We start from the raw sequence: 16818 nt of genomic DNA, 5'->3' as shown, positions 1-16818 counted from the left end.
ACACAGCCTGAGAGGTGACACATATTGTGCCGATTACTCTTAATTCCATTAATTAAAACTCTCTAGGTCTTCGCCTTGACTTGACACTCTTTGCTTCTTTATTATTCTCTGGTATTACCTTATTCACATTGTCCTTCTCCACAGAGCTGTCCTTTCGACTGCGCTTCTGTCCCATCCTACACAGATGTAGTAGAAAGAAAAAGAGGTCTTTGGTGTCAGCGTTCTAGGACCAATTCCAGTCTGGAATCTGCTGCTTGAGACCCACATGGCTTTAGACAAGGCTCTTTCTCTGAGACTTCGTTTCCTTACTCATATTGATACCCACTTTGCTGGATTATTGAGGATTAGAGATAATATTTGTTAAGTGTTTACCTGGAGCCTGTACATAGAAAATAGGCAATGAATATGAGCTTTTGTTTATTATTTGTTACTGAAACATCAACTCATGTGCCATCCATTGCAAGAAGTCTTCTTGGAAGCCCTGAAGATGGAGGCAGGTTTGACCTCCTTTAATACTCGGAGGTGCATTTTACTTGCACCTGGTTACTTTCATATGTGGCATTTTAGTTATTCACGTGTATAGATTATCTCCTTTATAAAATAGGAAATTTCTAGAGGAAAGATTCAGGTTTCCAGAATCCTATATGTGCCATGCATCTAGCCAGGAGTATGCAAATAATAGGTGCAATAATAAATGCTCAGTGAACATTTCTTTCATAGAGCAAAAATCACTTTCTGATTGAACTCATATCAACTTTCAAGATGGTGTACTTCTGGTTTTCCCTGATTTTGCCAACTTTTCAATGCCCCACCAAATTGAATTACATCAGGCACCAAATGGTTCATGATATTTTCCCTCAAGTATGATTTATTTAACAATCATATACAATAGGAAATACAGAGAATTACAGCAGAATAAAAACACAAGAATTGTAGCTTGTCATGTTAAAAATTAAATAAAAGAGATACCAGCTAAATAAAAAGGCATATGAAATTGTTAGATATATGTTGAGTAGCTGAGGATACAAATGCAAAGCAGGCCATTTAAGGCTCAGCAGCCGAATTCATCCATCCCTCTCTTTAGGATGGATTCAACATTGATGTTGGCAGAAGGGATGGGCACTGGTACCCTCTGCTCTGACTTCCCGCTAATTAACATGAGTTAGTGCCTGTCTTAGAGAGAGAGAGGAAGGAAGGAATAAGGATGATACAAAGGAGAGCAGGAGAGAAGGGAGGGGAAGGAGCAAAAGAGGGAGTGAGGGAGGGAGATTAGGGAAAAAAAAGTGCATCAATAGCGTGACAACTCTTCTGAAGAGATGGAGCGAGTTTTCTCCACTCCCCTGGAAGTTCTGTCACAGCGCTTTATAAATTACATAACCTGGAAAATTAGGTTAAACCCCATATACAGAAAATAATGACTTCATTATATTCCTCTATTTTTTTAGTAATAGTCTATATATCTTAAAGTATTAATAGGAACAAAGTGGACATGTTTCTTATGACAATTAAGAAGCAGTGTTTCAATTTATTTCTCTGTTGAGAGACTCTATAGCTTTACTGAGAGACACCTGGATCAAATAGGAACAATAGTAATTAGACTTCCCTGACAGTCATATTCTAATCTTAAATGCAGAATATTTTCTAGCTTGTAAATAGCTACCTTAAAAAAGACATTAAAAGCAGTAGTTGTAGTTTCTCCATAAATAGAAATAAGAAATCCATTGTAGGACAAAAAGTCACCATGATGTACATATCTATAAATTTCCCCCAACACATCATTATAGATCAATCTTTACTGCTTACATTTAAAATATCAATTGCATTATAATGTCTATGATACAATTCAATTATTTAGCTGTGTTCTACATATGCTTCAGGTGAAACAAAATCTAAGGAACATATTCACAGAACATTTAAAAGCATCTTATACACAGTCTATGCACAAATATATCTTAAATTAAAATGCATACCTAATATGCATATAGAATATGGCTTACACATGAAAAGAGATCTAAGTTGTGAGTTATAAAATCCCACTACTTAGACTTAAAAGCTTGTGATTGCATCCATTTCTAAAATATTGCTTAGCATTGTGGAACCCAGGGAAGAAGCATGTGCAACAGAAAACTCATTAGGATGGACAACCCACCTTCACTTTATTCTTTAATTGATGGCTACCCTTAATTTTTTCCACCCAATTCTACCATTCACAAAGACAAATTTGTTTAGTCTCACAATCATTGAAGAGTTTGTACAGTGAAAAGTTACAACACCTACTTGTGCTTGACCTTTCTTGTCAGCTAATAACAAATAAAGGTAGCTCTTCAGTTTGGAGCAAAGGCAAGGCTCTGCACATGCTCAGGCAAAACATGACAAGGAAGCAGAGTCTCCAAGGGTTGCAGTTTGTTTCTGTGTGGTAAAATTATAAACTCACGTCAAATAACATTATCTGTACAGAAAAGTGTGGGATTCCATTTTCATAGACATTTTTGAATACACACACAGACACGCACGCACACACACTTCTTGTCACTTATCCCTTGGCCTGTGATATATTTTGTTACATCCTGATGGGATCAACACCCCAGAAGGCAAATTCCATTCTCAGTTCTAGTGTCTGTCTCCAACAATGGCTGGAGGTTCTTGTCATCTTGGATCGTAGGTAGTGTGTGACTTGCATTGTGATGACACCCATGTAGGTGATGCATTAGTGCTTTCAAATCACAGGGATGGATGCAGGCTGGTCCACTGCTTTCAGGGGCAGGTTTCACTATGGTTTCCCAGCTTGAGAGTTACAATGAAGAGTTCATCAGGTCACAGAGCCAGGGCTCTGATGCTCCATTGTTGTCATAGGACTTCAACCACAGCTTCTGAGCAGCCCCGGCTCTCACTTTGTTCCCATGTATTTAAAATAACAAGGACAATCTAAATAGCCTCAGAGCTGCAAAAATATTTTTCTATAATTTTGTTTTTGCTTTCCTTTTACTTAACATCTTGAAAAATTTACTGTAGTTACACCACTCTGTATAAAACAAAGCAAGAAAGTAAAATTTTAAAATGCCTCATCTTCTGCACATATATTGCATAGTTGCCTATGCAATAACTGGGTTCAAGCTGATGAAAAATTAAAACTGTCCAACTTCTGTCTTAAAAATTTCTCTGGCTTGATTGAAGAAGGCGAAATTGTGGAGGAAGAGCAATGGCAGAAGCACTGGCCAAAATCTCTGGTAGCAACTTTGAGTGTATTTATTTGGTTAGAATTACTAGTTCAGAATTTATGTTCTTCTCTTATATGAGTCCATAAAATGGCCTGTTTCCCAGTGTGTGTTGAAAGAGGAGAATATAGGTTTGTGGAAAATTGAGGATTTAGGATATTTTAGTGCTGTTCTCATTATCCTGAAATAAAATCCAAATGAAAATGAAGATCATGTTTTAGTCATATATAGGCATCAATCACTGAATGGCAATTTCATGTTGGACTTTATATAGCTTGTGAAAATTAGGGATTTGTCAGTAGATAATAGATATTCTTTATATCAGTTGGAATCCTTCCTGTCTCTTCTGTGTGTGCGTGCGTGCGTGCATGTGTGTGTGTATGTATCTTTAAAGTTTGGATGGAGGGTATGCAGAAAAAATGCTGTAGCTAATATGAGACAATATCTTTAAATTGTTTAATACAGAGCTGGTTTTTAAAATTTCCATCAACTTTGTAGCTTGATTTCTATTTACAATTCCTATGTAAAATAGTAATCACAGTCACTAACTCTGGAATTGTTGATAGGACTAAATGAGATAATACGTATGAGATGTTCATCACAGTGCCTGACACTGATAGTTGCTATTAATGAAACTATTATTATCAATTAAAGAGTCTTACAACTAACTCAAGAATACTGAGAAATGAATCATCTTAAAAGCTAATCACATTTTAACTGTGTCATATCTAAAACAACATTTAAGGAGCTAATGATAGTATCTCAAAGGCTTGACGTGGTACCTGCAGCATTTTCTCTTGTCCCTACCATCAAGGGACAAGATAGCAGGACTCATTTTTATATTTTTTTTAAGGAGATACTAAGACATCTCTACTATAAGAAACACATTCCTCCCTTCTAACTCCCTTCTAACTGCCTGCACCTTCTCTGTTGGTCCAAGACAATGGTTCTCAAATTTAGTGTACAGAAATAGCAATAGACTGAATTATTAAAAATTCGATTCCTAAGGCATTACTCCCAGAGTGGTAATTTGGTAGATCAAAGGTGAGCCCTAGAAGCTGAATTTTTTTTTTAACATCTTTATTGGAGTATAATTGCTTTACAATGGTGTATTAGCTTCTGCTGTATAACAAAATAAATCAGCTATACATATACATATATCCCCATATCTCCTCCCTCTTGGGTCTCCCTCCCACCCTCCCTATCCCACCCCTCTAGGTGGACACAAAGCACCGAGCTGATCTCCCTGTGCTATGCAGCTGCTTCCCACTAGCTATCTATTTTACATTTGGTAGTGTATATATGTCCATGCCTCTCTCTCACTTCGTCCCAGCTTACCCTTCCCCCTCCCCGTGTCCTCAAGTCCATTCTCTACATCTGCGTCTTTATTCCTGTCCTGCCCCTAGGTTCTTCAGAACAATTTTTTTTTTTTTATGATTCCATATATATGTGTTAGCATACGGTATTTGTTTTTCTCTTTCTGACTTACTTCACTCTGTATGACAGTCTCTAGGTCCATCCACCTCACTACAAATAACTCAATTTCATTTCTTTTTATGGCTGAGTTATATTCCATTGTATATATGTGCCACATCTTCTTTATCCATTCATCTGTTGATGGACACTTAGGTTGTAGAAGCTGAATTTTTAAAAAGGGGATCATTGATGCAAATGTCCACGGATTTTAGCAAATATTGATGTTGTTTCATAATATGTACTTGCTTTGTTATTATCACTCAGTGTAAACATTCATATTTCCTACATGATGTAGAAAAGGAAATTGGTATAAAACATTCATATTTCTTTTATGGAATAGTGGAAGAAACCAGGATTAAACCTCCCCATAGGATATAGCTTATTATTTTTAAAGGACTAAAAGGCCTCAGTAAATATAATTTTTATGGATGAATAAGTCAAGAATCCTTTGAAAAGGTAAATTTAAAAGTTAAATATTTAAAGCTTACCTGTTAATGTTTTGCTCCAGAAAATAGAGATTTAAAAGAAGAATCCAGGAGGACATTTAAGTAAGATAACTTTCTTTCTAATGATATTCTACAAACCATCCACTTCAGAAATAAATTTCTCAACTAAAAAATAAAATTACCTCTCATGTTTAAAATGACAGAAGCCTTTAAGTTGTTTCAAACCTATGAATGTGTCTCAGCATGTTTTTCTTCGGCACTTACTAGATCTTCTGAGTTCTTATGAAGATCAGGCTCGCCTAAAAAATAAGCAAACAAATAACAAATAAACAAAAACAAAATAGGTCTGAGGAAAAAAACCTAATAAGGTCAGGAAACTAAAGCAATTAGGAAAGTGTTGAAGACTGGATTTTACAATGGATCTGTGGCACATTTCTCCAAAGATACCAAACATTTTCTTTTCAGCCTGTGGATTTATAGAGTATAACAAATCATCTTCTGGTGGTTACACAAATTTGTAAAGTTGCAATTTAATCTGGGAATACAGAAATGAAACAGATGAAACATGTTTAAATCTGCATTAAATCAAACATAAAAATTATGCATGTTTTCCCCAAATATTTTTAATTGAAACAAATTCTTTTAAACAAACCCTCTGATGTTCAGTGTCTTTTACCACACATTGCTTAGTGGCTATGAATTTAAAACAAATGAGCATAAGAGAATGTAATGTTTAAGATAAGACATCATCTGCCAAAACAAACTATTGGAATTTATAATCTTAGAATCACTCAGCTTCTATATAAACCTTGAAAAAAATTAGCATGGAAAATGTTCCAACATTTCTAGAGAGGTTGCAGAGAATCTAACAAAAATAGAAACGTAAAGCAAAATGTACAGATAATAGAGTCTTATTATATAAGAAAGTTAAAAAATGAGCAGAAATTAACTTTTGAGTCAATTACTCAAAATACCTTGATATTTCAGAAAACAGTCATATATGATAGAATGTTCTCTCTATCTGAAATTTGATTGAAAATATACTAACAATTAAACTTTGCAGTTTGATTTTGAGATCATTTCTCCAACACTTATATAATTATAAAATTAGTGAACATATAGAACGTAGGGAGTATTATCACAAAGCAAAATTATTTTGTCCCTTACTTTCTCTTTAAAATATATTCAGTGGGAGAAACTTATCTTCTGTCCCAAGTTCAGTCTTTCAGAGAGTATCAGGACTTTTCCAATCATTCTTAGATAATAAAAACATCGTGTGATAACATTAAAATGCCGGTGTCTTAGGTCGGGTCACATATAATACACATCAATCTTAAAACAAAGATAAAACTTCTTCCCAACTTTGGGTTTGTTGCAGAGCTTAGAAAGGGTGGTGATGGGGGGAGGGCATGATTGATGTTTCTTTCATTTCTTGTTTGCCCTCCCTCAACTGGCTACCTTGGACTCCTGAGCTGGAGCAAGGGAGAGAAGAAGGCTAAGAAGAGCAGCAAAGTTCCTCTTTGACTAGTACTACTGTAGGATGGCTTTGCACTCACTAGACCAGGCAGGTGTTTAGAGCTGACTCTATTCTGTGAGCACATTCATGGGTTCTCCAGGGACCTCTTGCCAAGACCATGGCTGGAGACTTCGCACACCCTTGGTATGGACATATGAAACTCTGGTTCCTTTACAAGGTCCACAGCCCCTGGAAATTTGTTGGTACATCTCCAGCTTCTGTCTCCTGAGGTCCTATCATGCTTACAAATATAGGTAGGTTACACTTGGCTCACATGGAACATTCACTAGGCCTTTATTCCTATAAATTACTTGAGAAAAGGCTGAAACCTATACAGCTTCCTCTCCTTCGGCTTATCTGTCACCTTCTAACCTTTTAGACCTCTCACGTAAGAACTAGATTCCATTCCCAATATCCCCCTAACTTCAAGCTCTCCAAGGGTGAAGCTATCTTCCTTTGATCTGAGGTGAAGAGGGAAGCATTTCTACATCTTTCCCAATAGCAGAGAACTCATTAAAGAAATCTTCCTCACAAATCCTATTCTAACCATCAACAACCTGGCCCTTTCATTTGTTTGAATTGGGCGAAGGTTATAAGCATCCTATTATTGACTTTTGGATCTTCTGTGAAATTTCTGCTTCCCAGGTCAATTTGTTTCTGACATTTATCATCTAGTCTTGGCTTAAACTTCTGATTTAATATCGTGTTACTTATAACTAGATTATAACAGAACAAAATAGACTAGAATAGAACAGAACAGAACAGAACAGAGTGGAAAAAAACAGGTTGAATTAGAAAGAAAGGAATATAAGTAATTAATTCTCTGTTTCTCAAAATTTTTGAGACTCTTTTACAATGGACAAAAGACACTGAGCTTTACCAATAATCGAATGCTCTTACTTCCAGTGGATAAAGAACTCACCAATAACAAAACAGTGGAAGAGGAGCAAAATAGCAAATGGTTAAAATGCAGCAATTACAATAAACAAATCCCTAAATGTTACGTAGACTACATCCAAGAGTAATTCCATACATGCAATTAGAAAAGTAGCAATTTAAAACTATGACCGACTCAAGACAAGATTTTTGTAGCACTGGAAAAAAAAAATTCTTTGAAACTGTAAAATTCCAGGTGTTTTCAGGGGCAGGTACACAACATTGCCAATCAATCGCATGGCAGCCAGAATGCTTAGGAAAATACTGAATTAGCAAATTCAAATTCAAATCACATTACTTTTAGTTAATAAATCTTTAGTTGTAGAAGCCTTTACAACTAACTTGGATTACTTGGAAGTAACCCTTAGCCTTTCATAAAAAAGGGTTACTTGGAAGGGTTACTTGAAAGTAACGCTTAGGCTTTCATAAAAAAAGAAAGCCATATCATTCTGACATATCATTCTGACAGAAAAGAAGAACGGATTTGCATTTTTCAATTCATTACAGATCATCTTAGATAATCTTCACGACCCAAGAGTGGTCTGTGTAAAAGACCTTCTTGAGAAGCATCCCTATAATCCAAGGTTCCAAACATTTTTGAATCAGAGTCCCCTCTTTTAGTCTGATGAAACCTATGACCTCCTTAAAGTAAAATTCATAAATAAATGAAATAAAATACATGGGATTACAAGGGACTTCATTTTTATTAAAATACAATTATCAACATCTTTAAGTAATCCTTAACATGTTAAACAGTAATATATGTGCTTCTTTATCAATGAGTTAAATAACAAGGTCTAGCTGCAGGTCTGTCAGCTGAGTAATTTTGAAATAATAATATCAAATAATACTTCAAGGTATCCCCATGAATTTAAATATGTTATGAAAATATTGATGATTTCTATTGGTGACAAACACAAATACCCCAAATGTTACTCTGTGTATTTTTGCCTGCAAATGAAGGAAATCCTAAATTTTAGTTAAAGGTTAGTAAAAAAATCACTCTCCAAGTGTACAGGCTCTATCTATATAACCTGGGTTAAAACCTTTGATCTAGCCTAACTTTATTTTATGGGTAAGAAACAGGCCCAGAATAATCAAGTGATTTCCTTCAGTGTAGATCACAAATAGATAACCTGAAGTAAAAATTATTGGCTTTTAAGTCACTGTTATTTCAACAAGACCCATAAAGTGACCTAGGAATTTCATTTTACTGAAGAGATTTGCAAGTTCCCATACATAGGAAGCTACACCTTAGGAATGAATGCAATGGGTTTGTTCAAAGCAGGTGCATAGAAGCTTGGTTGATAGCCAGGAAAAAGGCAGTGAAAGTAGGGAAACTTGGATAATTCTGTTCATCTCAAAGAGCTTTTAGGTGTTCATCTAAATGTTGAAATTTGAAAAAAGTAATTTGTAAAATGATGGAAATATGGTTTTTGCTTTATAAACACAGTGTAAAATCAGAGGGGTGCAAGGAGGGGATAGAGGTCATAGGAGGGGCAGATCTACACAAATAAACAGAAATCCTTTAAATTTAGCTAATCTAAATCTTAGCCTGCAATTTGAGCTCACCATTATTATATTAGAATCATAGTATGTTAGCTTTGTAGATGATATAAATAATACTTGCAGGGAATAATGTAAGGCACACGATCAGCTGGGTATTAGAGACTCCAGCTGTCCAGTTATGGTCTTGTTGAACTAGTATTTAAAAAATAATCTGCTAGGATAAATTATTATACAATTGAAAATATATCAGTAATAACACTTTGTGAACAACTGCTAGGTGGCGGGCACCATTTTAAGTGCTTCACTTATCTTAATTACCTGAATCTTCACGGCAAAGTGTAGAAACTGATACGTAGGTTAAGTCATCTGCCCAAGGTTTCAAGGCTGTCTAGTGGCTGAATCTCTCTGACAAAGTCCAACCAGAATCTTGCCCTCTAGTTTCACCATTTCCCAAACTACAATTATTTGCATACCATTTTCACCATTTCTGCCATATCTATATGCCATTTATTCTATTAGTTACTAATATTTTTCTTCACACAGACTTTAAATCTATTCTCTTTTCAAAGATTAGCTTTGTCCTAAATAGTAATATCCAAGATATACGATTTGATGTGCTTGTTGTGTTTTCCTAACATGTAGAATTCATAATTAACAAAAAGATAATTTCTTCTATAAACACAATAATTGATTTAATCTAATGGTTTATATTTGCCCTCATACATTTCTCACTTATCTGACCCAACAATCCCTGCATGGAGTAGTAAAACTATCACCATAATTTCCATTTTAGAAATGAGGAACACATGGTCAGAAGGAATGACTGACTACTCCAGGGCACCATGGCCTGGGAGAGTTTGGGAGACAGACCCCCATATTATCCCTTAAAAAATACTCCAGTTAATTTTCCATATTTAGTAGAAGCAGCAAATAGTGTTTGAAAAATACTTGGCAAAAATTGGTTTGTGTAGTCTTTTCAGCAGAAATACTAGTTCTGAGTTATACTGCATTATCATTTCTTCATAAGAAAAACATTACCTTTGCTATGTATAGCAGTATTTCCTCACACAGGCAGATCTGTCTAGGTTGATTCAGTTCTATTTTTGGCCCATTTGTGTAGCTTATGTTGCCAATAACTAGAAAGAATTGATGATCTAGGATTGAAAGTTATAGTCACTGGAGAAACGTAATGTGGGATAAATTGGAGCTTCTGGTTCTAAATGGTGTTTTGACATCTGTATAATCTGATTTGCCTTGTAGGTTGGGAATAAGAAATCTTCACATCAGGAGAAAATACTCTTCATTTAAATGCCTCTTGAGAGGAAACTGTTGTGTATTTTCTGCCTGAGGATAAATTTTGCTGTGTGCATGAAGGTAACAGTAAGCAAAGGAAGGAGTGAACACTAAATACCAAGAGAGATGAGAAGAAAAAAAGAGGTGAGGCTGCTGAAGAAAAATTCCACCTCTTTCCAAATGTGCTAGTTTCAACCCTGTAAAGTTAGAGGAAGTAATGCCTTATTTCATAACGTCTTATATAAGATACAAATCAAGAAATGGCCAGATTATTTTTTGGTCAACTAAAGCAGTACAAAACACACCGATTCACATTAGCAATGTGAATGAATCCCAATACACATGTATTAAGCACCTAAAGATGTGGTGAGTTCTGCACAGAGATGATCAAAGGTGATCTGTGGAAAATGAATGCACGATCTCTATGTATATTCATCTGCCATTCTGTAACATTTCACTCCACTTGGGGAGCAAATAGCACATTAAACAGCCAGAAATCTTAAAGTTCCATAGAAAGTAGAGTTTAAACAATGAAGAGAGGTAGTGAGAGGTCTTCTTAAAAGAGTTCAGTGTAAAATTGGGTCTATAGGATGTATGTGTTTTGGTGGCATGAGGATAGGAATATTCTCCTGATGAGGGGAGTGAGGAGGTGAGATGGAAGAGCGGAACGGAATATGAGCAAAGGCAGCAGACTGGAAAGAAAAAGATGTGCCAAGGAAGAAGTGAAGCCCAGTTGCGAAAATTTGACTCAGAGTTCCTGCCCACTGACTAAAGTAATGGTTTCTCCTTCAGTGTCATTCTTTTAGAGGAAAGCTCTCACACCTATTGAAATGCTCTTATTCTCAGATGGAATTTGTCTGATTGAATCACAGATCTTTTTTTTTTCTTCTTTTTTTAAGCAGGCTCTGGTGGCAGGGAGATGGTGAGAAAGTAAGGGCATTGATTGTCTTTGAAGGTAGGGAAGTTGGGAGGGTAGCAATGGAGAAAGAAGGTCTAGGGTAGTGAAATGAAGGCCACTCAAATCATACTTTGTCCGCTGTAAAGAGTGGTGGCAATGGCCGTGCAAATTTTAAGATTTGGCTATTAGAACCAATTTAACGTGAGTGGCAGTATGGGTCTTCTCTACTTTCTCAATCAGGGAAAAGATGGGAAGAAAATTGAATCTGAGAAGTGCAGCAAAAATTCACATTTTCTTTATCTTTCATAAGCAAAAAAATACATAAAGAGTACTAATTTCAGGTAATCTAAACTAGTTTTAAAAGTTAAAACTTGGAAAAAAATTGTAAAATGATAGAAACACTTTGGCTTTGCTTTTAGCATTCTGGTTAATTGGGTTTTCTATTTAAAGCTAGATTAAGAAAAAAAAAAGATTTCAATTGCTTTCAGTAAAAATGTTTAAGTATGTCAATATGTAAACCTACTTTTGTGCCTAAATGGAGAATACTGAACATAACTGAACTTGTTTTAATGATAGATAATCCTGCAAAAAACCTGAGGGTTATTGTTCTAAACATAAGCCATTAATTCTCACTCTCCTATACATGTAGAATAGAGTATCATTCATGTTTAGTGGCTCTAGGTAACTACTAAAAAGATCAATTCTTGATTTTACTGCTTTGTCACCAATTCTACTCAATTTGAAAGTTAAAAAAATAGTTGAAAGTTCTACTTTCAATGTGAGATTTTATAACATAATGCTACTACTATCAGAAAATTATTTCTCAAATTGCTCAATTTTAATAATGTCAGAAAGAAAAATCAATGAGGCATGTACATGATATATCTTCCCACTTATCCACAATCTCTGGCCTACAATTTTCCATAAGGTTCTGAGCTCTTGTGTTTTAAAATGGGTCCAAACATGGACGTGAAGAAGGTGTGATCAGATTTTAGACTGTAGATCTTTACACAAAACCTTTAAAAAGGATACAATACATAAACAACTTTAAATTTCAAAATCTTATTATAATCTGTCTACATGTATTTTAACATGAATATGCTGTTACATATTGATTTATTAAATCATAAGTGATCTGTTAGAAAGAATATAGATTAATGAGTAAAAATTGCAAAGTTTATTACTATTAATAATATTAGCAGCAACAGCAAAAACAGTAGTTAATATTAAGGAAATAGTTACCATGTGCCAAGAACTATGCCAGGTGTTTCTTATATTTTATCATTTAATCCTGCCAACAATCTCTATTGCCCGAGATCACATACCATCTAAGGAGCAGAGCTGAGCCTTCAACCTCAATGTACTAACCTGAATAGTTTGGTCACCTAGTACTAACTCCCTGACTCAAAGGGGCAAGTTTCTATTGGATCTGAAAGAGTGAATGCATTTTGTGTTGCCTGGAGAAATGCAATTGCAAAGATTCAAGTTGAAAAAACATGGCATTTTTAATCTTCCTGTTCTGACAAGCTACTAAAATTCAAAATTCAGCTTTTCAGAGAAGAATGAGTAGTTTGATAGTAAGCAGCCCTCCCTACAAAACAAAACTCACTTTTTACTATTACTTCCTGTAGTAACACCTGCAGTAGAAGACAGGCTAAGAAAGACTCAAATCCCAAGACCCACACAGGCCTATACTCAGGAGGATTTCAAAGTGAAGGGCTGCAAGAAGGACCCAGATGTTCTCTTGCCACGTTCTCATACCATGGAGAAGAAATAATAGAAATTTCTGACTCCAGGAATAATGAGAAGTTATTCAATTTAAAATCCAGCATAAATATATGACTGAGGTAAACATCTATGCTTAAAAAAATCAAAAGGTGTAAATGTGAAAACTCCACCATCATTTTTGTCTCGATGATTTCTGACTAGCCATCCTGCAATACCATAGCCAACCAACCACTCTAGATCTTAGGGATCGCAAACTGCACACACTGTTTACCTTGCATATTCATGCATAGCAAGAGCAATGAATTGTTTCTAATCTAAGATGGCAAACATCACAAATTACTAATTTTTTAGTGTTTATGATCAAATTCTTCAGTGGAGAGAGCACTTTTTTTTGGTATGAGTTTCCATCTAGGGATGGTGAGAGAAGAAAGAATCAGGAAAGTATGTCTCCTTTGAATTTGTTCATCATTTTCCCCTTGGAGACAAAAACCACTTACAATCTTCATCAAGTTGAATACATAATTTTCAGCAAGTAGGTACTTACTACAGAAAAAAGATTCATAAAATATTGGGGGCATGCATAATCCAAAATTCTAGGAGGCTTTAGATGTCCCTGATGATATTCTATACATACTGTTTGACAAATGCATAAACTAAATTGACTTGGTGATACCAAATCCCCAAACAATTAATTGTTTTGTCCATCTTATTCAGCTTTAGTCACCAAATCTTAGAGGGCTTAGTTGGTAACTACATTAATTAAGGTCTAAGAATCAGCCAAAATAGAAATCAATCTCACATAATCATCTATCCTTTAACCTGGAATGAGAAAGACTAGTGTTCTTACAAAATGCCTTCCATGCTATTTTTTCTCTCCTTTGTACATGTTCCTGTCTGACTTATGCTGGTTATGCTGAGGGGCTATTTTGAAGAAACGTGTGGAGAGAGCCTTATCTACTTATAGTTGTTGAAGTTAGTAGTGGAATAAATTGCTTCTCTTGGTCATGTATGCAATACTTGTATTACAGTACTCCTTTATAAATTGTAAATCCATGCTTTAAAATAAAAGCACTTTAAGCAATTAGTCACAAAGCACTTTACTAATCTACAACTTTTAGCCAGGGTTGTGGGAGCAGTGCTATCTCTAATCTATAATGGCTAATACAACAGGATTATTCTCATGATGACCTCATTTAAAATAAATTGTAGGTGCTCTACTATCTCTACATCGAAGAAAACATCAAAACTATTGCCTTATTTTTGTTGAACTTTTATTTGATGAGATTTCTATTTCTTACTGATGACTCTGGGTTTTCTGTAACCAACAGACCTGCACAGAAGCTTAGTCCAGATGGAAGGGTGATATGGAAATATAGACCCCTTCTGAAAGAATCCCATGTCCAGAGTAATGAGATAATATTATCGTGTGGGTTCTTGTGCTGAACTTCTCTCTTAACCTTCACAAAAGTTTCCTGATACAAATCACAATTAGTCCAAGTCTTCAAAGATCATTCACTACAAGTTGTTTTGCTAAAAATTAGCCTAGGTTGGGTTTTGAAGAATGATATAGAAATAAAGTTTGAGCATCAGATTCTTGAAGGTTTTCATCATTTTCCCTAGAGGGCTTATATACTAACCCTCACCTGAAGAGATTTCTTGGATCACTTTTCCTTTCCCCTTCATTTTTCATAATTTCTTCAGAGGAATTAAATATATCTAAGAAAGGTCAAAGACTTCAGCTTTAAACATTTTTTGCATGATTTCTGGGAATTTCCTAGATTCCTATAGTTAACAAGGGAAAATTATGTTATGCAAAGTATGAACAACAGTCCTAGAAGGAGTAAACTCAGAACTGAAAAGTTTGGGCTGTATAGAAGGTCTAAATCTAGGCATACTTTAGGGGATAATAACTACGATGGTAAAATATTCTTTTGGGAAAGAAGTGAATTGCCACAAACCAAATTTGCTGGATTAGCTAAAATTTCTTCTTTTTGAGAGCATTTACGTCTGCAGAATACTCTTTTTTAGAATTGTTCTCTTTTCCTAAAGGGTTCTATGCCAAGAAAAAGTAAAGGCAAGTATCTTAAGTGGCAGAGTCCTCAACAGAAAGTATTTAGATAAAGGTGGTTTATTTCAGCTCTATAAATTGGGTAACTCTACCAGCTATCCAGAATAAGCCAATTCCATTCCTTCATTCACTCATGCAGAAAACTGTATGGATCTGAGAGATATTTGGGAGATATACTCTATAGGCTATCTTGATGGATTAAGCTAAGAATGAAAGTTGATAGAAGAGTTACGATCAACTTACCGTACGGCAATTCACTCAGTTGATTGATGGAATTGATCCACTGCATATTTTCTCATGAGTTGAGCATAAACTCATATCAAAATTTTTATGAGCAGGTAGTGTTTTTCCACAGTATATTTCTTTAAGGAAGCCTTCTATAAGATCTCCATATAGTTTGGAGACATATATGTGAGCGCAGGAGAAGAATAAGAATTATAGTAGAAAACACTAAATTCTAAAAACTTGACATGTATTTACTCATTTAATTCTCACAGCAGCTATTTTTATGATCCTCACTTTAGAAATCAGCAAACTGAAACAGATTAAATAACTTGTTTGATTACATAACAAATAAGTGATGGGAACAGGATCAAATAAAGTAGCCCACTTCCAGGGTTCTATAATCTATACTATGCAGCCTTCTTAGGTGTAATTTAATACCTGCTATGTTTTTTTGTCTTTCCTCAGTATAATTATCTGCCTTATCTTTGAAATTACATCTGATTGGTAAATGATAGCTTTTTTTTTTTTTTTTTTTTTCCTGAAGGCAGAGCCAGAGAGTAAGAATAAATAAACTTTGTGAAAATACATTCTTCAATATTAGACACCGGCCAGTCTCAGCTAATTAGTTATTGGGGTGTTCCTACTAGTCTAGTACCATAACCATTAGGTCAACTATTAGGGGATCACAGTAAAGAAGGGGTAGAAGAGCAATTCTCAAAAAAATAAACTTTTCAGGAGGAAAATACCTTGGCTAACCTTAAACTGAATTATACATTGGACAAGTCATTCTCAAATCTCACAAAAAACAATATATTAAGCCATTTTTCCCCTGTTGTTCACACTTACTAAAATATAGACATTTTTTCAAAGATATCTGTCCCTTAAAACTTTTATAAATCATTTTTTAATGGCAGAAAATTATTAAAGAATTTTCTCAGCAAGACAAATGGTAGAATTAATATAAAAGATAAATTAAGTTTATGAAAGTCACATTACCTTTTTGGTGTTTTGGAAAGGGGACATCCAAAGTGAAAATGTATGGATAAACTTTATTGCAGAAATGACAAAATTAGGGATTCGCTGCTCAAAGAAAATTTATTGACACTCACCATGTTAGTAAAGAGAAATGCTACAAAATGCCACTTAAACAGATATTTGAAAACATAAAGATGCTGATGTTGTCATAGCAGCTGAGCCAGGTCAACCAAGGATTTTGTAGCTGTTACTTATGTGGTTTGCGACACCAATTAAACAATCTGCAGAAATGGATCCCCTTTCTCTCACAGGGCCCCATAGATTTCCAGCAAGTAGACTGAAATCTCCAGGTCTTTTGGTCAAATTAGAGCTGTTACCATGCATGAGGTTTTACTTAAAGATGTTTACTGATCAGGAAAACTTAACATTTCTGTGAACTGGTTTTTGCTTCTGAAAAAAAAGGTACTTATTTTAACAATCTAGAGAATAGGCTATAAAAAAAAGTTGTGAAAAACTAAATTGTAATCAGCATT

General features: G+C 35.0%; 1 protein-coding gene across 1 annotated transcript in view; it reads right to left on the bottom strand.

Moving 5' to 3' along the window:
* Positions 1 to 913: 913 nt before the first annotated feature.
* PDE1A (phosphodiesterase 1A) overlaps positions 914 to 16818 on the bottom strand; it is a 266854-nt gene continuing 250949 nt past the window's right edge. The window contains exons 14-15 of the mRNA XM_068544825.1: positions 5320 to 5436; positions 914 to 3396 (exon numbers count right to left, since the gene is read on the bottom strand). Of these exons, the coding sequence (XP_068400926.1) occupies positions 5363 to 5436 (74 nt within the window). The 3' untranslated portion in view covers positions 914 to 3396; positions 5320 to 5362. The remainder of the gene's footprint in view (positions 3397 to 5319; positions 5437 to 16818) is intronic.

The sequence above is a fragment of the Eschrichtius robustus genome, chromosome 5 (genome assembly GCF_028021215.1).
Source record: "Eschrichtius robustus isolate mEscRob2 chromosome 5, mEscRob2.pri, whole genome shotgun sequence".
NCBI classification, from domain to species: domain Eukaryota; kingdom Metazoa; phylum Chordata; class Mammalia; order Artiodactyla; family Eschrichtiidae; genus Eschrichtius; species Eschrichtius robustus.
The sequence above is the reverse complement of the archived record's forward strand: the minus strand, read 5'-3'. Positions and strand labels throughout refer to the sequence as shown.